The sequence below is a fragment of the Elephantulus edwardii genome, unplaced genomic scaffold, assembly GCF_000299155.1.
Source record: "Elephantulus edwardii isolate Elephantulus edwardi_28Jun2011 unplaced genomic scaffold, EleEdw1.0 scaffold00024, whole genome shotgun sequence".
Classification (NCBI taxonomy): domain Eukaryota; kingdom Metazoa; phylum Chordata; class Mammalia; order Macroscelidea; family Macroscelididae; genus Elephantulus; species Elephantulus edwardii.
This window is the reverse complement of record NW_006399774.1, coordinates 2,236,270-2,261,530: the sequence shown is the minus strand read 5'-3', so window position 1 is coordinate 2,261,530 and position 25,261 is coordinate 2,236,270. Positions and strand designations below refer to the sequence as shown.

At 42.3% G+C, this 25,261-nt stretch overlaps 1 protein-coding gene across 1 annotated transcript in view; it reads right to left on the bottom strand.

Annotated features, from left to right (window-relative positions):
- Positions 1-25,261, bottom strand: part of CCDC170 (coiled-coil domain containing 170) — a 159,795-nt gene that overhangs the window by 41,408 nt on the left and 93,126 nt on the right. The window contains exons 6-7 of the mRNA XM_006882803.1: positions 16,477-16,794; positions 1,586-1,786 (exon numbers count right to left, since the gene is read on the bottom strand). Coding sequence (XP_006882865.1) covers positions 1,586-1,786; positions 16,477-16,794 — 519 coding nt within the window. The remainder of the gene's footprint in view (positions 1-1,585; positions 1,787-16,476; positions 16,795-25,261) is intronic.

Genomic DNA, 25,261 nt, shown 5'->3' with positions numbered 1-25,261 from the left:
ACATGAAGAAATGCTCGAAATCACTGGCAATAAGAGAGATGCAGATCAAAAGGTAATCATAGGTTTGCACAATTTAATGGGTGGAGGCTAAAGAAAATGGGAAAGATCCAGTGTTAAAAACAATGTATATGAACTTTGTGACTAAAAAGAAAAATAAAATAAAAATTGTATTTAAATAAAAAAAGACATGCTATATTGTTCTGGACATGTTGTCCAGGACCTCTCCAAAGTTCTAAAAAGCAAGGATATCAGTTTAAAGACTAAGGTGTATCTGATCCAAGTAATCTTTTTTCTTAATTCCTATGCTTCTTATAGTTCAACAGTGACTAAGGATGACAGAAGGAGATTCAATGTCTTTGAGTTGCAGTGTTAGAGAAGAATATTGAATATCTCATGCATTGCTAGAAGAACAAACGTGTATATCTTGGAAGATGTACAACCAGAGAGCTCCTTAGCTCCTAAGGATGTGGAAACTTCATCTCATATACTCTGGGCATACTGTCAGAAGGGGCCAGTCCTTAGAAAAGGGCATCATGCCAGGGAAGATGGAGGGTAAGAGAAAGAGAGGAAGACCCTCAACGAGATGGACACAGTGAGCAAAGGACTTGAGCACATCACGGTAAGGAAGGTGCAGGATATAGGTCAAGTTCAGATCTGTTGTTCATAGAGCCACTATGAGTTTTAGGTGATTCTATGGCACTTAACCACCACCACCACCACCACCAAAAAGCCAAAAGAGGCAAGGAAAGATCTTCCCTAGAGCCAGACAATCTCCTCCTGTATAATTACAGCCTCAGAAAATCTCATGTTGAAGATTCAAAAAACTCTGAAGCTCTGAGTATGTTCCAACTGGATGGAATGAACAACAGAGTCAACAGAAGGATCACAGTCCTGATCTGACCTCAGACATCAGCCTCCAAATGGGCTTGTAAACTTCAGTTCTTAAAAGCTACCCAGTAGTGGGTTCTTTTGTTACAGCAGCCAGCCGTCGGGAACGAAGACTCTTCATCTTCTCCAGGAGGGAGCACTGCTCTCACTGAATGGTCTATTTGTTCACTTCCTCTATTACAGCACATCTAATAGAGTCACACAAGCAAGTTGGGGGTTTTCCCAGATTTTTTATGTGAAGCTTTATTAGGGAGATAAAGGATAGATTTTCATTATATAGGGGGGGGGGGTGTGTGTGTGCATGTATATGCATTTCTTTTTTAAAAAATTATACTAGTTTATTTACAAAATTTAAATACATTCTTTTTCACACCAGATTCTTCCAATTTCCCTCAAGCAAATATTGTAATGCCTGACTTCTGTTTCATGATAAGTCATTTGAGATCAGAAACTGGGTATTATTCATACCTTAGCCCCCAACCTTCAGGCTTTCCCCCATCATAGGTATTGAGTTTAATCAAATTAATTTGAATCAAGGAAGTCACAGAAAGAGATCCAAAATAATGCTCATTGCTCCTCAAAATGTGTTCATGCCAGAGATTAATCAATCTAAATCTTGTACAATCCAAACTGTTGTCTGATAAAATGATACAACCAAGAGGAAGCTTCCACCCTTGGGCATGCCCTCGGTTATTACTTTTTGTTTTTCAAAATTCAAGTTGTCTCGCAAAAAATCTCCAGAAACCAGCTCCCCTTCCAGGTGTGCCAGCTGACCCTGAAGCACCTCCAGCTTCGTCTCTGCCTTCTGGGCTCTCTGGAGAGCCTTCTGGTGCAGTTTGGTCTCCTTCCCCAACTGTTCAACAAGCTTAGCTATTTGGGCTTCAAGCTGGGAGACCATCTGGGAACACAGAGAAACAGAGCAAGGATAAGCCTTGTTTTAGATGCAACAAGGTGTTAAAATCTAGTGCGGGGCTCGGGCAGCATAACTATTTATAAGACTCCCTTGCAGATTCTTTGTCAAAAGGAAATGGAAAAGTAAGTCATCGATAGTAGCATTTGCCTCGGGTTAAAGGAATTCTGCATTCATTTAATTTTTATATCATTCCTTAAGCAGGCTAAGTGATCAACATTTACAGCTAACATTTACTTACCTCCAAAATTGCCATGATTTTAGAGTTTGAAAGCTTAGTTGGAAAAAGAGTTTAGGAGGAGAAAAAAAAAAAGACTTTTAAAATTCTACAAAAATATCTATCCCCAAAGAAACTTTCCCCCACATAAATTTGATTAAAGGTTATATAATGAATTAATCTAATGAGTAACTTAAAAGTTCTATGAGACATTCTAGTGTTGAAATAGATTTTCTTTTTTTAAGCTCTCTTTTTTCCTATCTTCTTCTTTCTGTTGAGTATCAAATATGTACTACATGCCACATAAAAGTGTGTAATAATATTCTACGTTCTCAGCATTTTAAGAGTCAAAATTCCTTTATTATAATAACTCTGAATGGGTGAGAGGCATGGTATAAGCTAGAAGCCCTGGTTGTACAATGGTTAATGGCTCACCTGCTAATAGAAAGGTTGATGATTCAAATCTACCGTTGGCTGCATAACAGTTGGAAGAGGCAGGAGGACCTGATTGCTACCTCCTCTTCCAGCCATCAGATCATCTGAGAGAGACCTCAGGGTTATTCACAGCTCGCCTGACTTGCCCAGTCCTCCCAGGTCTTCCCTGAAGTTCTTCTTTTCTTTGTCACCGTCTCCTTAAAGCAGGAGCTGCCAACACTCATCAAGGAGCTCAGGGACACTTCGAGAACACACACATGGGTTTCATAACTCCAGTCCATAAAAAAATGTTGGGTTTAATACAACCACCATGTTTGGAGTGATGAGTTTGTTTTGTTTTGCTGGATTGTTTTGGAAGAGGATAAAGAAAGGACAGTAAAGATCTTCATCCTGCTACGGTACCATTTTCCCAGAAATGGAAACTTTTAAGTCCTTTCAGATTTATAGCCTATGTTGAGGGGCAGGGTGCAGGGGACCCAAAACCAAGACTGCTTTTCTCGATCAACAGCCCCGGTTAAAGCAAGAAGACATTCTAAAACTAAACCCATTGGCATCCAGTTGGTCCTGACCCACAGAGACACTGTGGAAGAGTAGGACTGCCTCATAGATCAGCCCTGTCAGGGAGTGACGTATCAGGCGGCTCACCAAAAGGTCAGTGGTGTGAAACCACCAAGGGGAATGACGGGCAGTCTCCTTCCACAGAGGTTCACAACCTCATCAACGTGGGTTTTTAACGTGTGTGGACGCAAACTGCCGTGTCTTTCTGCAGTGGTTTCAAACCACTAAACTTTGCATTAGCAGCAAGGCCACCGGAGCTCCTCTACAAGACAGTCTAGCCGTCTTCACATCTTTTGAAAAGTTATTTTGTGGAAGAGAACGCAAGATTTGTTCTGAGTTACCCTCAGAGCTCAGATTTTGAACAACTAGGGATAAATCAGAGGAATTCCACATCAAAATCATGAGAAAAGTCATACATAGTCCGTGAAAACACAAATAAATGCAAATGAGCCAAAAATAGTCACCTAAGATGCCACAGCCCAAAGGTAACACTAATTAATGAATGACAGCTTTTTATGCACAAAGGCAGCTTGATGGTATAGTGAGTTAAGCATTATACTGTTAACCAGAAAGTTATGCCTTTGAATCCTGCAGCTCCTCTGCAGAAGGGTGAGGGAGGGTGCTGATAAACTTTCCAGTCTCCAGAGCCCTACAGGGAAGCCCTCTGGGGGAGCCCTACAGGGGAAACCCTATGGGGGAGCCCTCCAGGGGGGCCCTATGCAGTCCTGTAGGGTCACAGTGAGTCTGAATCAACTGAAGACAGAGTGGTTTTGGAGGTTTTCTGTGTACTGTTAAGTCAGAGCTGAGATGAGGCACTGTGTATATCATTTCCTATCTTTGCTTTTGTGTAAGTGTATTTTAAGCATCTTCCCGGCACATTCTTTACCGTTATAGCGACTGCATTCAAAAACTCACAAAAATTTAGTTCTCCATGTTTATAAGGAAGGAAAAACTTTTTTATTTTTGCTGTTTCATTTCAGTGACCATAGAGGCAGCTCCAGCTCATATGGACCCCACATACAACCAAAGAGCCCGTCGCCTGGTCTTACACCTACTTCACAGGCGGTTGGTATTTGTGTGTCCACTGTATGCTTTGAGGGTTCCCAGTAGTCTATCTGACAGTGTTCTCCTGTGATGCATAGGATTTTCAGGGGCTACTTTTCCAAAGATCACTAGGCCTTTCTTTCTTGTCTTAGTCTGAAAGGTCCTCTGAAACCTGTTACTTTGCGTGATCCTGCTAGTATTCAAAACACCGGTTCTATAGCTTCCAGTGTGATAGCAACATGAAAGCCACCACGGTAGAAAATATAAACTGATCATTTTCTGAGATTACCAGTTTTAGGTAATTGTTGTTTTAATATCTATAATAATGTTGTTGTTATTGTTAGGTGCTATTGAGTTTGACTCATAGTTTGAGCCACAGATCTGAACCCTGTCCTACCCAGTGTATAATAATTACTTCTGATAAATGTCGTTGTCTAGATAGACTCCTCAGAAGATTTATGTCAGTAGACTAAGTTTCTGCACAATAAGTGTTCTGTTTTCCCACTGGACTTCAAACAGCAAGTCAGTGTATCTGTGAAGGCCACAGCATTGCTCTTGAACTGTAGTTGGTCCAGCAAAGAATATGGAACCAAAGAGAGAGAAAACACAACCTCAACAGGAGAGACAGACTCTGCGTGTGAGCACACAGAGGCAGCCAGCACCCGCAGGCCTGACGAGGGGAAAGCACAGCCTCCCATAGTGCCCACCAGTGAAGACTCCATTCTGAAGATGAGCAAGAACTTGGCCCGAGGTAATGATAATGACCTTGTGATGGTTAATTTTGTGCATCGACTTGCCTGGGCCACGTTACCCAGGTACCTGGTGAAACATTAGATGTTGCTGTAAAAGTATTCCTACCGACTTAACACTTGACCTAGTGGGGAAGGCGTTGCACTGCCAACCCAAAGTTGTGAAGTTCAAGTACACCAGCTGCTCCTCAGGAGAAAGATGAGCCGTTTCCTCCTGTGTGGTTTAGTCTCTGAAAATCCACTGACGTGTCAGCTGTGAGTCGATTCTGACTTGACTGCAGTGAATTAAGTAAACATGATCACCCTCTATCTACATTGTGGGGTGGGAGATTTCATTCAAATACTGAAGGTCTTAAGGGAACAAAAAAAAAAACACAACCCAAGAACAAACCATAGTTTCTCAAAGAGAAAAGAATTCTACCTGAAGACTGTAACAGAGCAATCCTGCCTGCCACACAGCACACGGATTCCAGAGTCAAGACTGCTGGGAAGTCCTCCTTAAAACGTTTCTCTATGTATGAGTGCAGATGTGTATACACACACGTATCTGCATATAAATATACATATGTACGTATGTGTAAATATAAATAGCGGGAGCTCTAGGAGTCTACGGTAAGAAGGCGCGCTGGAATCCTGAAGGCACATGGTTCAAACCCACCAGCTGCTCCACAGGAGAAGGATGGGCAGTCTTTGCCTGTGCAATAAACTGCCTCTGAAAATCCACCAGAGCGTCAGCTGTGGGTCAGTTCTGACTCAATGCTACACAACAACAACATAAGGAGAAATAACAAACAGAGACAAGTTATTGCCATCAAGTTGAAATTGACTCACGGCTGATTGCTTTGGGTTTCCGAGGCAGTAAGTGCACAAGAGGACATTGTTCACTCTTTTCGCAAAGAGCAGCTAGCGGGTTTGAACGCTCAGAAAGGCATGACCTTTGGGCTAACAGTGCAACTGCCACAGGACCGTGTCACCAGATCTTCCTGAGAGATGTACATTGATACGGATATAACCGTGTCTCTGAGGGATGTACATTGATACGGATATAACCGTGTCTCTGTCTCTGTCTCTATCTACACACACACACACACACATATATATATATATCTCAATCCTGTTGGTTGTGTTTCTCTGGATAGCCCTGCCTAATACAACCGTGTGTTAACACTGAGATGCTGGGAATGGCATAATAACACATGAAGAATATATATCCCAGTTTTTCTAAATGAACACGGACACTAAGACAAACTCTCCTTGGAGAGAAAGTGGCTTGGTTTTTGAAATATAGTCATTACACCTTAAAGGAGTTCATTCACTTCTCAAGGCCTAGTAACTATTGATTTCTCCAGAGAAGTATTGTTGCCTTGAGATTAAACCAAATAGGAGCCCACCCTGCCCCCCAGAAAAGTACTAAATTGAACAGAAAGCTACTTGGGTCACTTAAGGACCAGTGGCTTTTTGGTTACAAACAATCATTTTCCAATTATCATGTCAAGTTAGAATTGTCACCTGGGAAAACAATCAAAAAGTTACCAGGTATCAGGACCATAATGTGTCCTCCTGGTCAATAACTGTTAACTGACCAATCTTACCCCTTCTGCCTCTGTACAAGTTAACTAGGGAGGCTGGCCAAGCTATAAACTAAATAATCACTCTTCTAAGATGCCACCATGGTCAGCAGTGGCCATGGGACATCATTTTGGACAATGAAGAGTCAGTGGAAGTCTGCTGGTGCTTCTGGGAAAGTGTCTGGTTTGGGAGACAGAAGAATAAGGGAAACATATCCACCTTACTTTCTTAGTACTGCTATAACAGAACTTCCTCAGGTGGGTCATTTTAAAGAACAGAAAACTATTTAGCAGTTCAAATTCAGTGCATACGTTCTAGGTAAAGGTCCTCTTTCTGTTGGCTCCAGAGTAAGATTCTTTTCTCAGTTTCTGTAACTCCAACATTTATTGGTCGCCAGATGAGTCTTACATTTGTTTCTATCTTCCACAGTTTGTTCTTCCTTGTCCCTGTACCTTACATCTCAAAAGTGATTCCTGGGATGGCCTTACCAACAGAATAAAGAAAACCCTTGTCTCTGCTTCCTTTGACATGAGCTGGATGGTGTCCAGTTACCATTGCTCAACATTCTCATCAATGACTATAAAGGAATCCTGATCAGAAGGGGGAAACAATTCAGAACAGAATTTCAAAATCTCATGGAACTTAGACATCAAGGTTAGATGACTGCTTCAAACTCCTGCCCTAAAATATTCTCTCTAAACCTTATAGTAAACATTTCCCTTGACTTAAAAAAAATAATAATAATTCTTTAGCTTGATGACTAAAAACCATTCAGCTTGAGCAGTGTGCTTTTTAAGATCTGTCTAAAGATCCTTGGCCCACTGCTCCTCTCTCAGTTTTCCTTGCTACTGGCTATGACACTGGAAGTTATGCCCCCAGTATTTCAAATACCAGGAGGGCCACTTATGATGGGCAGGTTTCAGGAGAGTTCCAGAGACTAAGACAAACTAACAATTAGACTGGTCAACCACTTCTGAACTGACAGTCTTTTGAAAACTTGATGATAAAAGAAAAGCATTGTTCGAAATAGTGTCAGAAGATGAGGCCCTCAGATTGGAAGGCACTGAAAATATGACTGGGGAACAGCTGCCTCCTCCCAGTAGAGGACTGTGACAGAGGAAGGAGCATGGTGGGGATTGTGACCATGGCGCGGGATGGGAAGGGCAAGTTTCCAATGCACCATTCATGGCTGACTGAACTGGAGTCAGCAGATCAAAAGGGCTGCACTTGTTCAGCATTTCTTAAACTAGAGGAACTAAGGAATACATTCAAGCCTTAAGTTGCAATACTTGAGTATGCTATGGGCAGAATCTTGAATGATCCAGGAAGTACTAAAAGAAGATAGGAGGAGTACACTGAGTCACTGTACCAAAGAGAACTGGCTGACACAGAAGAAGTTTAAGAAACAACATATGATCAAGAGGCAATGGTGAGGAATGAGGACGTGTGGGCTGCTCTGAAGGACTTGGAAAAATATAAAGCCCCAGAAATAGATAGAATGCCAATTGATATACTTCAACAAACATGCTGTCCTGAATGTGCTCACCAGGTTGTGCCGAGGAAAACTACCTGGCCAACTGACTGAAAGAGATCCATACTTATTGCCATTCCAAACAAAAGATGACCCGTACAATGTCCTGCATATCACACACAAGCAAAATCCTGCTGAAGATTATCAAGAAATTACAGGAGAACTACCAGAAATACAAGCTGGGTCTAGAAGAGGGTGTAGCACTAGAGACATTATCGCCCATGTCAGATGAATCTTGGCAGAAAGCAAAGAGTAACTAACAAAGGATATCTATCTGTGTTTCATTGACTATACAAAGGCATTTGACTGTGTAGATCACAACAAATTCAAGTTAACCTTGAGGAGAATAGGAATCCCAGAACACTTGACTGTGTTTATGTGAAACAGATACTTGGACCAGGAGGCAGTTTTCAGAACAGAGCAGGGAAACACTGCATGGTTCAAAATTGGGAAGGGCGTACGCCAGGGATGTGTCCTGTCTCCATACCTTTTCAACCTATATGCAGAACAGATTATCCGGGAGGCTGGGCTATATGAGGAGGAATGTGGGGTCAAGATCAGTGGAAGCTCTATCAACAATCTGTGATATGCAGATGATACAACCCTGCTTGCTGAAACTGAGGAGGACCTGAAGTGCTTGCTGCAGAGGGTCAAGGACTACAGCATCCAATATGGATTGAGGCTCAATGTCAAGAAGACAAAGATTCTCACCACTGGAACAACTGGCAGCATCAGGATGGATGGTGAAGAGATTGAGATTGTTCACAGCTTTAGTTTGCTTGGCTCCACAGTCAACACTCTCTGCACCTGTAGCCAGGAAATTAAAAGATGTATTGCGATGGGAAAGTCTGCTGTTAGGGACCTCTCCAAAGTACTGAAGAGCAATGGTATCTCTCTGGAGACTAAGGTGCGTCTGATACAGGCCATGGTCTTTGCTCTCACTTGTTATGCATCAGAGAGTTGGATAATGACCAAGAAGAATAGAAAGAGAACTGATGCCTTTGAGCTGTGGTGCTGGAGAAGAGTATTGAGTATACCATGGACTGCTAGGAAAACAAACAGATTCATCCTGGAAAGGGTCAAACTGGGCTGTTCCTTGGAGGCAAGGATTCTAATGCTCCATCTAACATACTTTGGACATGTTTCAAGGAGGGACAGGTCCTTGGAGAGGGACATCATGCTTGGTAGGGTGGAGGGACAGCACAGGAGGGGAAGGGCCCCTATGAGGCGGATTGATTCAGTGACTGGGGTAATCGGGATGGGTGTATCGGAGACGGTGTGATTGGCACCGGACAGAGCAGAGTTTAGGACTGTTGTACATAGGATCGCTATGAGTCGCAAGCAACTCGACGGCACAGAACAACAACAACAACAAAATCTGCTGTCAGGGGCCTTTCCAGAGTACTGAGAAACAACAATGTCAGTCTAGAGACTAAGATGCTCCTGATCCAGACCATGGTCTTTGTAATTACTTGCTATTCATCAGAGAGCTTGACAATGACTAAGGGTGACAGAGAAGAATCGATGTCTTCAAGTTGTGGTGCTGGAGAAGAATCTTGAACATACTATGGACTACCTAGAAAACAAATAGGTCTGTCTTAGAGAGGGTGAAACCAAGTTTCTCCTTGGAGGCTAGGCTTTTCAAGCTACGTCTCACATACTTTGAGTGTGCGGCCAGAAGGAACCAATCTTTAGAGAAGAACATCATACTTTGAAAGGTGGAGGGACAGCGCAGGAGAGGAAAACCCCAGATGAGATGGATTGATCCAGTAACTAGGGCAATGGGGTACGTGTCTGAGTCAGTGAAAATGGCTCAGGAAAGGGCTGTCTTCAGAACTATTGTACATCGGGTTGCTATGACTCACAGGTGACTTGACAGCACATCACAGCAACAACAAGAGTTGACTTGACGGCACCTACCAACAGTAACAAGAAGGTCTGATGGTACAGGAGCTTAAATATTCAGCTCTTATCTGAAAGGTTAGTGGTTTGAATCCAACTACTGCTCCATAGGGGATAAAAAGTACGTTATTGCTGTTATAGTTAGGTGTCATCAAGTTTATGACAAAGATTTAGTCATGAAGTAATGACTTTGTGAACCTTGGCCTACACCGTGCCATCCTCACAGTTTCCACCATGATCAAGCATATTATTGTATTCACCACGTCGATCCGTCTTACTGGGGAGCTTTCTGTTTCACAGATGCTCTGCTTCCCCAGCACAATATCTTTTCCTAAAACCTGAAACCTCCTAAAAACCAACCCTAAGCATGTGGGATAAAGTTTCACCAGCTTTGCCTCCAAAGAGCACTTTGGTTACACTTTCTTCAAGCCAGTTGTTTGTTTCCTTCCGCAGTCCATGGTCTAGTCAATACACTTCTCCAGAACTGTCATCCAAAGGCATCGGTTCTTCTCTAGTCTTCTTTTTTTGTTGTCTGACTCTCAGATGCATACAAAGTGACTGAAAAGGCCATGGCTTGAGTCAGGTGCATCTTGGTCTTTAAACTGACGTCCTTGCTCTTTAAGCCTTTAAAAAGGTCCTTGAGAGCAGATTTCCCCAATGTAACACATCTTTTGACTTTCTGACTGCTGTTACCATGGATGTTGAGGGTGAATGCAAGTCTTTTGATAACCTTTTTGAACTTGTATTCCTGTCTTTTAAATGGCATTTTGCTTTCTTCATGGATGGCATTCTTGATATCATCAATTGCTCTGCCTTCTGTCATTAGTGTTGTCAAGATTTGTCATTGTTGTTGTTGTTGATATATGCCATTGACACCTACTCACAGCAACACTATGTACACCAGCTCTGAACCCTGCTCTATTCTGAATCAATTTCATTGTCTCTAACATACATACTCCTACTACCCCAGTAACTGAGTCAATCTATGTCATCTAGGGTCTTCTTCTATCCAAGGACTGGTCCCTCTCTGGCAACATGTCCAAGGTATGTCAGACTGCCTTGTAAACTCTAGAGTCCTACTGTGTTCATTAGGCTCACTTAAAGTTAGAGTCAAATTCATGGTCACAGAATCTGAATAGACTGGAACAGATGGCCCACCAGTGAATTTTCTTATTTAAAAAAAAATTAAATAACTCCTTGCCAGTGAGTTTTCGAGAGACTATAAATACCACGGGAGGTAACTGCCCATCTCCCTCCCAGGGGACCACTGGTGGGTTCGAACTGTCAGAGACGCACTGCCGACTTGGACTTAGCTGTACGGCTCCCTACAAACTATGCCACAATCACAAAGTCATCGTATTCTGTTTACATTTAAGATAGTACTATATAGATTTCATTGACAACACCTGAAAAGATTAGGTAGGAGTCTTAGGAAAGCAAATTTATTTTACTAAGAGCTGAACAACTCAGGAAAAGAGGGCAAGAAAGGTTGTGCACCTCGGGGATGTCATCAGGGTCACCAAATGGCACAAAAAGAAACTCAAATTGATGTCTTTTTTTAATTTTAATTAATTATTAAAGACAAAAACTAAAATTCCCAAAGGGGATTATATCCACATGTATAGAGAGGGACCAATAGGCAGCATCATGAGGAATGGAGAGGAGATTCAAACTGTCAACAGCTTTATCTTACTTGGATCCACAATTAACAACCATGGTACCAGCAGTCAGCAAATAAGGAGATGCACTGTACTGTGAAAATCTGCAATTAGGAACCTCTCCAAGTTATCAAGGAGTAATGATGTCAGTTTGAGGATTAAGGTACATCTGACTTGGGCCACAGTCCTTCCCATCCCTTGGTATGCATCTGAGAGCTGGACAATGCATAGGGATGATAGAAGAAGAACTGACGCCTTTGAGCTGTAGTGTTGGAGAAGAGCATTGAACATCCAATGGACGGCCAAGAGAACAAACAGGCACGTCTTGGAGAAGATGCAGCTGGATTAGTCTTCGGAGGCAAGAATGATGAGGCTTCGCTTCACATACTTTGGGCCTGTTGGACATGATACTGGGAAGGGTGGAGGGTCAGTGAAGGAGAGGAAGACCCTCAACTAGTTGAATTGACACAGTGACTACTGCAATGGGCTCATCTGTCAGGAAGTGTGAGGATGGTGCAGGACAGAGTAGGGTTCAGATCTTTTGTTCACAGGGTCTCTATGAGTCATACTGGACTTGAGGGCACCTAACAACACAACAAAATAGGGAGGGGTTAGGACTTCAAAACATGTTTAACCCTCTGCTGTCCAATCCATTCTAACTCTTGGCTATGCATCCTTAGAAGAGGAAATTGTTCAACTTTCTCACAATGGGAAGCTGGTGGATTCTAATTTCTAGCCAATATCACATATTTCACAGTTTCACATCTATTTCGCAAACTATCGGAGCTCCTGAAGATATATTTGGGAGGATACAATTCAATCTAATCTGGGAGATCACGGAGGAACATTTCAGGGCCTAAGGGCACCAGGCTAGGTCCCCAGAACTCACCTAGACCCTGTCCCCAACTACAAAACACCCCCACAGAGGAAAACCAAGCTCTTTCTGTGTTAAAGAGGAACAAAAAGCAAAACCACAAACAAACCAGAACAAAGCTACCTGGATAAGTGGTTCTAAAGCTGTACTCCTTTACCTTTCATTTAAGAAGGGCGTGGAAATGAGACATCATCTTGTCCTCACTACACGTAATTCATCCTCATTCAGATGATTTGACAGTTAGCAAACATCTAAAAACAGGGGAGGAAATGGCCTCAAAATGCTAAATGAAAACTGAACTGTTGAAATAATTCTTGTGCAAGAACATTGTGGTTTTCAATTAATAAGACAGTGGTTTAATTGGAGGGAAATTTGTCCCTAGAGGAAATGTGACAGAATCTGTATCCGATTTTAGTTATCAAGCATTGAAATGGGAAGCTTCGAGAATCTGGGGTGTAGACGTCGGCAACGCTGTGAAACATTCACAATATATAGGTCAGTCCCCCACAATGAGGGACTGTCTGGTCCAGAGGTCAGCAAGGGAAGCCCTGGCTGGCATATACATGAAAGTGTTTTAATGGTATCCAAAAGGTTGGCAGTTGGAATCCACCCAGAGGTGTCTCAGGAGACAGGCCTGGAGATCTGCTTGTAAAAGGTCACAGCCTTGAATACCTTAGAGTCCTTCCCTGAACATACAGGGTCACCACAAGTCAAACCAATGCAAGGCCAACGGCAGCCACAAACAGCAACAGCTTAGCAGTTGGCCCAAATATCAACAGGACCAAGGCTGAGACGCCCAACTACGAGATACGAAAGAACCTTTCAAAAGGAAACTGAATTCTGCCATCAGCTGAGAAACAAGACCCTCGGAGAAATGCCTTGTTGAAAAAGTGTAGCCGGTGTCCTGCTTCCTACTGTGGATTCCAAATAGTGGCGTGTGAAAAGGGATAGTAAATGGGGTAAACGAGAAAAACAGTGTTCATTAAAGAAGAGTCACCATCAAGTGGAGAAGATGCTGGCCAGCCTGCCCTGGCCTTCAGCCTTCACCTCCCATTACACCGCATTGCCTGCGGATCGGGCCGTGCCAGCTGGCCGGGAGAACCCAGCCTCCTCAACAAGCAGATTCATCAACTCGTAAAGCTCCCATTCTTCCAAATCCTTTCTAAGACAATACACGAAATCCATTTGCTCCTGATTTTACTTGAAGATGAGTCACACAAGACACCCGCTACAGCTTGATTTCAGGCTTTTTTGAACATCGAGCACGCTATTGAAAAAAAAATTACAGGATAGAAAAAGCAGACAAAAGGCCCTAAAAAGACTCTGAATCATTCTAATTTTTATGGGGAGTTGGGGGAGGCACAGCCAGTTTAACCAATTCACATCACTTTGCTTTGGAAAAATAAACAGATATATCATGCTTGACAATTTTATACCGTGTTTCACTTTCTGGAATTAAAATAGTTGTAGGTAAAGACTTGGAAAAATAGAAAAGTCGCACGATGAGATAGTACTTCTATTAGTACTTCTATTACTATTCAAGGAAAATTACTGAATGGCGTTTCTCCCAGCTGCCACTCATTTCCCCGACTCACCCCTGAATCTTGTACCTATATATGAACAGAATCAAGAGAAAGACTGAGTTACTCCCATAGTGGAGTCCCTGAGTGATGCACACAGGTAACTGTGCCCAGCTGCTAACTGGAGGTTGATAGTTCAAGTCTAACCATAGGCATCATTGAAGAAGCGATCATCTGGTGATCAACTTTTCAAAAATCCAAACATCAACCCTTGAAAGTCCTATGGACCACGGTTCTACCCCAGGGTCACCAGGCATCAGTCTTTTCTGCATCAACTGGTCTTCTCATCCCTACGTTGCCACAGGAACCAGGTGTAGTCAGCCAACCTTGTGCATCAACATTTCACATCCACAAAGGCGCTGCTCCAAGAGCATATGGGAATTTCAGAGTATTTTTTAATGAGGTTTAAATTTTTTATCACTAACGGCAATTTCTAAATGGAACTTTGATTTCACCATCACCCTGAGGTCTTTATTACTACATGAGAAAAGAGGTTGAGGAAGAACCATTATCCTCTCCCTTAGAACAAGCAAGTCACCAACAGATGTAACAGTTCATAACAGAACTATACACAGAATTTAGACAGTATCTGCTTTGAAACCTCATTAATGAGGACTTTGGTCATTTGTAATTCATGATCATTTAAATAGTCTGTGCTGAAGTTGGACTCTGCCAAAGCAAAGTTTTCCAAAAAAATGAGAATGACTATGGCTGTCAACAAGATGATGAAGTGAAACAAGTGTCCATCAGGCAGAAGGCGTCCTAGTGGTGCAATGGTCAAGCACTTGGCTACTAGCCCAAAGTCAACAGGTAAAAAGACCTGGTGATCTGCTTCCAGAAAGATTACACCCCAGGACATTCTCCACAGCCTTTCTCCTCCAATCTCTAGGAGGTCTGTAGTCAACTTGACAACATACCAAAATTACCAGTTATATGTGTTCATCAAATTCTTTGTCTCCATTTGTTAAATCAAACTCAAACTCATTGCCATTGAGTTGGAACCAACTCATAGCTGACCTTCCAGCAGGTTTTCAGAGGCTGAAAATTGCCTGGGAGGAGACTGTTCATCTTTTTCCCTTGGAGTCACTGATGGATTTGAACCCTCAAAGAGGTGCTACCTTTGGATTAGGAATGTAATCCCCTAAAAACCACACGACCAGAGCTCTTTCACTTGGTAAGTGCTGTTGTTGTTTTGTTCTATCAAGTTGGAAACAAGTCACAGCTAATCCTCCAGTGAGTTCTTAGACACAGTAAATTTCACGGGAGGTTTCCCATCTTTCTCCTGCATAGCAGCTGGTGGATTTGAACCATGTGCCTTTGGATTGGCAGTACAACTCCCTACCACTAAACCACCAGAGCTCCCTTATTTGATAAGTTGTTGTTATTATTGTTGTTGTTGTGTGCCTTTGAGTCAGAATCAACTCAAAGTTGACCCTCCAGAGGGTTTTTAGAGGTAGTGAATCACACTGGAGGAGACTGCTCATCCTTCTAGTGGACTTGAACCATGTACCTTTGGGATTGTAGCACAACTCCTTACCAAATAAATTCTCTAAAACTGTCTCAGGTACCAAAGTATTGCAAAGAGGAAAAAAGAAGCAAGGAGGAGAGATAAGAGAAATGACAGTGACCATAGTTCATGTTCATTACTGATCTTCATCAGACAGGATCTAAAGGACGTTCATTACAAACATGTTTTCCTATAGTAGTCCCAAAAAACAAATAACTTAGTAAAACAGAAACAGTCACAATTCCCTACACTCTGCTCTGCAATTCCAAAATCCAAAAGGCTCAAAATTGCCAGGTTGTATTTTTCTAGACTAGTAACACTTATAGACAAAGCTTGACCTGACCTGAGCTGTGCTGGCAGCAGGTAAACCCTGAGCTGAGATCACATGCGGCTATTTATAGTCTTCCTTTATCCCACCAGGTGGAGTTCCTGACAGATTCTGCTGCAGACATATGAGGGTGCTCGATGACGGAGTGCCACTCCAGGTCCTGTTGAGGGCAGCTGTGTCACCTAGTCTTCTGTGGACTGTATTACTTTCCTACGCCTTGGTGACGTCTGAACTTCAAGGTTGAAGAGAAGGGATGGTGGCCTCTCACAGCTGAAGAGGACACACGAGCTCAGGAAGCTGCTCACGGTCACCTTGAGCAATCAAGTCAACAACAGAGGAAAGGCTAGAGAGCTAGAAAGATGAGCTCTAGAGCCCACATTTGTAGTTATCTGTCACCTTTGTAACTGGCTAACCGCCCATATCCTCAGCTCAAACTCTTTGCCATCAATTGGGTCCTCAAGAGGAGAGAAGATAGTGTCCATCTTTCTCCTGTAGAGACACTGGTGGATTTGAACTTCCAGAGAGACGTGGCCTTTGAGTTAGCAGCACAACTGCCTACTGATGAAGCCACAAGGGCTCACATATACCACACTGTCTGTATTTGGAAAGAATAAAACCATTTTAAAATCAGACATTTTACTGATTGAGATACATCATTCATTGGCTCTACTCAAATGAGTAAGATTTTACTGTGTTTAAGTCTATAAACAACCAGCATACGCTCACCTTTTTCCTCTTCTCTTCCTGGGCACTCATGTCTCGAATCCTCTCCAGAATGGCAGCTTCCGTGGCCCCGGTCACGCCCCAGCTGCCCTGAAGGAGGCCTGTGATCTCCTGTCTGAATGAGTCATACTGGCTTTGCGAGGCTGCGGCTTTGTCCAGACTGGCCTTCAAACTCTTCTCCAGCTCAGAAGAGCTTTTCTTCAGGTGGTTCATCTCCTGCTTCAAGGCATCCCAGACCCGCTGGCCAGCAAGCAGTCTTTCTTGGAAGACCTTAGCTTCCTTCTCAAGTGTGTCTTTTGCTTCAACAGCCCTGAGCAAGTCCTAACGCAAACACAGACATTAAAGGTGATAGTATTAGCAATCAAGGAGCACATATGCATTTGTGATAGCAATTTCTGTACCTTGTTTCCTGATTACTTCAAGAAGGAGGGTCACATTCTTATTCTATTCTTAATTCTAAGTTCCCTGTTTTCTCCTCATAATTTTAAAGACTATATTTTGATTCCCATTGCTGTCAAGTGGGTTTCCAGTCATGGCAACCCTTGATTGGATTTCCATGGCTGCAAAACTTTCTGAAACAAGACTGCCCATCTTTCTCCCTCGGAGTGGCTAGTAGATTCAAACTGTTGGTTAGTTAGTTAGTTAGCAACCCAGTGTGTTATACATTATGCCACAAGGGTTCTCCTGATTCAAACGCAAACTCATTTGAACTGCCAGAGAGACACCACCTTTGAGTTAACAGTGCAACGCCCTATGGACCACTGCTAAAATTATTGTTATTCCTGTTGCTAGTGCTACTGAGGGAGAGCTGACGAATGCTGACTCTCCAGCAAGTTCTCAGAGGTTATGAGCGACATAGGAGGAGACTGCCCATCTTTCTCCCTTGAAGCAGCTGATGCATTTAAACTACTGGCCTTTGGGCTGTCAGCAAAGCTCTTTACCAGTAGACCACAGTGAAAAAGAATGGAGATTTAAGGAAGATTGCCCGAGCACCTATGTCTGTTTACCATAAATAATCTAGAAAGATCCAGAGAGACATGTTTTCAAATCCATTAAAAAGGCAAATGTTTAGATAAGAAAGCTTATTTATGAGTATAAGGATGGGGCAAGAAGGAGGTGGAAAGGGTGGGGAGGAATCTAACGGCAATGGTACCAGGAGTTAGGGGATCAAGAAACATTGCACCTGGTAAGTCTGCAGTCTGGGACCTCTCCCAATTACTGAGGAGCAATGATGTCAGTTAGAGGACTAATGTGTACTTGATTTAGGCCCTGGTCTTTTCAGTCACTTGCTATGCATCGAAGAGCTGAACAATGAATAAGGATAACCGAAGAAGAGTTAATGACTTTGAACTGTGGTGTTAGAAAAGAATGCTGAAGATCCTGTGGATTGCCAGAAGAACAGATATGTCTTGGAGAAGGTACAGGCAGAGTGCTCCTGGGAGGCAAAGATGATGAGCCTTTGTCTCACTTATTTTAGACATGTTGCTAGGAGAGATTATTCGTTGGAGAGGGACCTCATTCATGGAAAGGGGGAGGGTTGGCAAATGAGAGGAAGATCTTCAACCGGATGGATTGATGCAGTGACTACAGCAATGGGCTTGAGCACATCAGAGACTGTAAGAATGGTGTAGGAGACGACAGGGTTCGGACCTGTTGTTCATAGATCACTATGAGTGGTACTGGACAAGAAGGCACCTAAAACAACAGCAATGGAAATAAAGCACTATTAACATGTGCTATTAAATATAGCACAGAGTTCCACTGTCAATTAATGTAATTGCTGTCAATAAATTGCACACATGTAGAAAGATGAGTTGGCAAAAGTTCTGTGATAGATATATTAACAACAATGGGGGGAAAAGCCTTCTGAAGCAGTCATGGTATAACAAAAAAAATCTCACGAGACATGGTTTCTTGATTTGGACATTTAGTGTCATGGTTTCCTGGGACACCCCAGTTAATTGTTCCAGCAATGGGGTTTTTTAAACTCTTTTATTATTATTATTATTATTATTATTAATTTCAATGAACATCTACAGAGATTTTGGAATTCCAGTCATTCACTGTTGCACTTTTCTCCCCTCTAGCAATGTTTTTAGAGGATCTGCTCTACCTCCTAGTTCATTGCATAGCACCTGAAAGCTTGCAATGAAAATCCAAGACATATGTTTGTCCTTTTGGCCGTCCATGGGATGTTCAGCACCCAAAACTGCTATGATATTGCTTCCTCATTCATAGGTAAAAAGTATTTTGCTCTTTATTAAAAATAGTATGCTGTAGATAAAAAGTCCTGGGAAGAAAAGAACTTATCTTTGAATAATAGACTTTCCCTCTGAACTGGCCAGTATTCAAACTGCTAATTCACATTGACAGGAAATGTAAAAAAAAAAAACAAAACAAACCCAAGTCTTAAACTCACTGCATTCTAGCTGGTTCCCGTCAATAACCCTCCCACAGGTCTCCAAGGCTGTAAATCACAATAGAAGGAGATTGGTTGTCTTTCTCTCTGCAATTATCCCACCAGGACTTCCTATACACTAGAAAACTACTAACAACAAAAGGAATTAAAATGTAATCCTCTCCTTTACATGGGAACTGAAGAGGGGGAAACATTAGATGAAACACTAGATTTTAGTTTGAATGCTAAAAAAAATGTCTTAATATTGTTCCCTTTATGACAGTTTTCTTTTTAAAAACAACGTTGTGGCAGACGTCAGATTGAAAGAAAAGCCAGAGAGTGTACAAGTCAAAGAGAAGCCTGGAAACCCAACCAGTTAAAGAGAATCTGCTTTAGGAAACATCCTGCTTCAGGATCCTGATAGCAACTTAACGTCCCCCTTCCCTTTTCTAGAAATCTCCCTGTGGAGAAGCCACTGCAGGTGCTAATTAAATTGTGGCTTTTATGCACAGGGTCTAGGGCATGTTGTGAATGTTATGTTTCTGCACTTCACAGATTTCTTTTAGGATAGTAATGCAATGCCTGTTCAATTGTGGTAGTCAGTATCTGCATCAGTGATGCTAAATTGAGACCACATCTCACTGAGAAATTAGAAAAACAAGGTCGTAAATTAGATGGCAAGTCCATGGCCACTGACTCAGATGTGACTCATCACCGAGGACAGAGCAGAACCTCCCAGCTGGATTTCCCAGGCTGTGAATCTCCACCAAAGTGACTGGCCTCGTCTTTCTCCCACAGAGCAGCGGCTGTGTTCAAACTGCTTCCCTTTCAGTTAGCAGCACAGCCCTTAATCACTGCGCCACCGAGGCCCCTCAAAATTAGATAATACCGAGATAAAAATCCATCCTAATGATCCCAAAGTTAAAAAAACCAGCACAGTATCATAGGTTAACTTTTAGTTTCCCTTTTGGAATTTTAAAAATAGGTTTACAAACAATTATTAATATACATTGTGTTCCATTCATGTACATTATATTTAATAAAACCGTGCATATACATTATGTTTTATATAACTACGAGTACAGGTCAATGTCTTTTATAACCCCATCTCATTGAGTCTTCGTTATCTCTCTCTTCACCTCTCATCCATCCATCCATCCACTAATCTCTCCTGCCCCAGCGCTTCCCCTCCCTCTCTTCTTTTTTTTTAATTTCTTTTTTCCTCTCTTCTTTTGAACAGCTGTACATATCCTGTTTCTATTTACTAATAACTTTTAGCTTGAAAGAAAAAAAATCTTAACACAAAAGGAGGATGCTTCCAGGAGCAAGAAAGTGATTCTTAAGTACTCACCAGAGGCTCTCAAGGTACCAGGACTGTATAAGGAGTGTGGTGCTCTGGACTCTCAGCTTGAAGCAGATCCATCTACTCTATCTTACACTGAGAACACAAACATTCCAACTCCAGGACATTCTTCCCCTTGGGTATGCTATTATTGTTTGTCTTCAGTACAAGAGCCAAAATGATTCCTCTTAGCACATTCAAAGCACACACATCACTCTCTCCCCTTTCTTTTAACTTAAATACTAAATTGGAAGACACACAGATAGCATGATCCTAAAAAACACTGTCTCCCATACTTTGGACATATTCTCAGGAAGACCCAGCCCCTTATAAAAGACTTCAAGGTTTGAAGAGTAAAGGGTCAGAGAAACAAAGGAAGACCCTTCACACAGATAGCATGATCCTAAAAAACATTGTCTCCCATACTTTGGACATATTCTCAGAAAGACCCAGCCCCTCATAAAAGACTTCAAGGTTAGAAGAGTAAAGGGTCAGAGAAACAAAGGAAGACCCTGAAGGAGGCAGATTGACACAGTGACTATAACAATGGGCTCCAGAGAAGCAGAAATTGTGAGGATAGAGAGGAACCGGGCAGGACTCTGTGGGGTTTTGCAGTCACACGTGGGATCACCAGGAGTCTGGACGGACTCCGAGGCATCTAACCAACAAACAACAACCAGCACTAACGATTACGTCCCGTGAAAGTTAGAAAAGTGCTTGTTCATCACAGGATCCAGTGGCTCGTGCTTTCACATCTTGTTTTGTTTTTCTGGTCACCTGTTAGTCCAGGGGACAGTAATTTGTCTGTTATGAACAAAGTGAGGGCTGAGAGCCCACGACAAAGCCTCTAGGGCTGCTGCCCTGCTCCCCCTTCCCCACCAGCATCAGGGTAAGGGCTTCAGTACTCAGGGGCTGATGTTCTGGAAACAGATGTCATCAGAGTGCAAATGAAATTACCTGCACAGCCCTCAGGGTCAAGGCACTGGAGTCTGGTCGCATAGCTACCTCAAGGCTAAGCTGAAGCACCCAGCATAAAGCACCGTGACATTGGATCTTTGGCCAGGGCCGGGACTGCAGTCAGACCACACTGACATACGGACAAGGAGCTCACTCCAAAGAAACCTCGGTGCTGACCTCCAGGGAGGAAATCGCATTTGTTCACAAGGACAGGCCCTCTCAACAGCGGCCGGGATCACTTTAAAACAATTTTTTTAGTTTTAAAAAATATTTCTATTCAGTTCTGCCAGTGCAACAAATTAATAATAAATACCCCCTTCACAATGACTCTCAATGAAAATATTTACCAAGACTCTGACAGAGACATCCCATTTAGATTCCCAATTAAATTCAGTAGGAAGCAATCAAACCTTTGAGAGCCTGTGCCTTTAAAACAAAATAGATTGCTATTACAACCTTGCTAACTGCTGAATAGATGTGGATATTTGTGAGATGAAGTGACCTTTCAAAAATATAATGACTACTTATAGTCAGGGCTGATAACCTCTGGCTTAAGCTTAATTCCTCTGACCTTATGCAAATTTTATAAAAATTAAAAATTAATTCTTTCATTTATGTAGCTCTCTTTGGGTTTCATAGAGTGTCATTTCACAGTTGTCTTCGTAAAGATTTTTTATGTCTCTAGCTAGACTAAAGCTTTCAATATAGATTACGCTTCAAAGAAAAGAAAACAAAAGGCTGCACAACTATACAAATAAACAGTATCATAATAAATGGAGAAAAGGGTTTTTAAAAAAATGAATTCTATCGACTGCAGGAGCTCTGGTGGCCTACTGGCAAAAAGGTGCACTGCAAACCCAAGGCACGGATTCGAATCCACCAACAAGGCAATCTCCTCCTGTGTAATTTGCTACCTCTGAAACCCTGCTGGAGGGTCAGTGATGAGTCAACTCTGGCTGAACAGCAAACAACAATCCTCTGCACTAAGGGAGCTCTGCTAACTTAGGCACGAGGTTCGAATCCACCAGTTGCTTCTCAGGAGAAACCTGGTCAATCTCCTCCCATGAAATTTACTGCCTCTGAAAACTTGCTGAAGGGTCAGCTATGGGTGTGTTCCAACACAACTGTATATAACAACAACATCTATTGCAAACAAGAGGCACTCATAAATTCATTATTACTGAATAGATAATTTAACATATGCATTCCATTCCCAGGAATCTAACTTTCTATGAGAAGCTCTGGTGGCCTAGTGGTAAGAGTTGAGTTGCCATCCTGAAGGCATGTGGTTCAAATCCACCAGCTGTTCTATGGTAGAAAGATGGGCAATCTCCTCCTATGTGATTATCATCTATCTCTGAAAACCCACTGGAGGGCCAGCTATGGATTGGTTCTAACGTGACAACATACAACAACAATAGAAGAGATTACTAAATATGGGACAGGAAGCATGTACGAAGTTGTCAATTTATAATATAATAGCAAATATACAACCACTTGGCCAACTGATAGGAAAAGATCTATATTTATTCCCATTCCAAAGAAAGGTGATCTAACACAGTGTGTAAATTATCGAACAATATCATTGATATCACATGCAAGCAAGAGTCTGCTGAAGATAATCCAAAAATGATCAGAATAGCAAATAAACAGAGAATTGCCAGAAGTGCAGGCTAAATTTAGAAGGGGTGGTAATATTAGGGACACTGTAGCTAGTGTTAGATGGATCTTGGCTAAAAGCAGGGAGTACCAGAGGAATGTCTATCTGTGTTTCACTGATTATACAAAGGCATTGGACTGTGTAGATCACACAAACTGTGGCTGACTCTGAGAAGAATGGGAATCCCAGAACACTTGATTGTGCTAATGCAAAACTTATACTTGGACCAGAAGGCAGTTGTCAGAACAGAGCAAGGAAACACTGCATGGTTCAATATAGGGATGGGTGTGCGCCAGGGATGTGTCCTATCTCCATACCTTTTCAACCTGTATGCAGAACAGATTATCCAGGAGGCTGAGATCTATGAGGAGAAGTGTGGCATCAAGATTGGGGGAAGATTCATCAATAATGTGTGTTATGCAGATGACACAACCCTGCTTGCGGAAACTGAGGAGGACCTGAAGTGCTTGCTGCAGAAGGTCAGGGACTGAAGCCTTCAGTAAGGATTGAAGCTCAATATCAAGAAGACAGAGATTCTTACCACTGGACCAAAGAACAGCATCAGAATGGATGGTGAAGAGATTGAGATTGGTAACAGCTTTAGTTTGTTTGGCTACATAGCCAACACTCTTGGGACCAGTAGCCAGGAAATTAAAAGACATATTGTGATGGGAAAGTCTGCTGTTAGGGACCTCTCCAAAATACTGAAGAGCAATGGTGTCACTCTGGAAACTAAGGTGTGCCTGATACAGGCCATGACTTTTGTAATCACTTGCTATGCATCAGAGAACTAAACAATGACTAGGGAGGACAGAAGGAGAACTGATGCCTTTGAGCTGTGGTGTTGGAGAAGGGTATTGAATATATCATGGACTGCTAAGAAAATGAACAGGTTCATCCTGAATAGGATTAAACCAGGCTGCTCCTTGGAGGCAAGGATTCTGAAGCTTTGTCTGACATCCTTTGGACACGTTGTAAGGAGGGACCAATCCTTGGAGAAGGATGTCGTGCTTGGGAGGGTGGAGGGACTGTGCAGGAGAGGAAGACCCTCTATGAGGTGGATTGATTCAGTGACTCAGGTAATCGAGGTAGGTATACTGGAGACAGTGAGATTGGTACAGGATTGAGTAGGGCTTAGGGCTGTTGTACATAGGGTCACTATGAGTCACAGGTGACTTGACATAACAACAACACACACATTCATTAGCATGTCATTGTTCCCAGGTGCCATTGAGTCAAGTATGTCTCACAGCACCTCTCCGAATAACAGATCTGAATCCTGTCCTATCCTGTGTCACTCTCATCCCCTCTGATACACTTGAGACCATTGTTGCAGTCTCCATGTCAATCCACCTCTATGAGGGAATTCTCTTTCACTGGCCCTCCCTCCTTCCAAGCATAATATCCTTTACCAGGGAATTGCCTCTCCTAGCAATAAGTCCAGAGTATGAGAGATGAAGCTTTGTCATCTTTGCTTCCATGGAGAACTCCAGCTGCACCTTTTCCAAGACATTGGAACATATGAGACATCTATGCCATAGGACACTATATAGTTTCACAAATAAATAAAGAAGGGTTTTTTGTGTCCTGGTGTGGTAAATTTTCCAAGATACAGTTGGTGACCAAAGAATGGTGCTGAAGAGTGTGCCTATTAGAAGCATTTGGCTACTAACCAAAGAGTCAGTGGTTCAGACCCGTCAGCCACTTTATAGAGATTTACAGCCTGGGGAAACCGACAAGGAAGTTCTCCTCTATCCTGTGAGTGAGAACAGCGATGGGCTTGCTTTTTCAGTTTAGATAAAGAGTATCTTTAGAAACATGCATAGAGATTTATACTGAGTTTCTTATAACTGGAAAGAAAGCATGACAAAATAGTGGTGACTGTGAAAACACCCTGCACTTTTTAGTGAGTCAATGTGTATGTAACACACACACATACAACTTGGGCTAGACCACTGGACGTGCAGAGTGAAGCAGGAGGAGGTGTCCTGCTGAATTTCCCTTCAAATAGTCAAACCTGGGTTCTAAAAATTGATCTTCAGTTCCAGCAATCATATGTTAACTTACATAAAAACCTACTTCCACCCACTATGGTCAAGGAGATTCTGACTCATAACAACCCACCTTCAGGTTTTCTCCCCCCCCACCTTTTTATTAATTAATAATTTTTTTTAGGATCAAAAGACAATTGCATTTTATTATTTAAATGACACAAAAAGAGAAAAACAATTTTTTAAAAAACATTACTTTTAAAATAACATTGATACTTAAATGCTTTGATGCATTGAAGACGCCTATCTTCTCTAACTTTAATATTAGTTGAATCTGTAACAGAACCCTGCTCTGACCATTGTAGATGCTATAGAGGTTATCCCTCAACATTCTGCAGAAATGGGGAGCCAGTCCCAATATTGCAGGATTTTAACTGCTG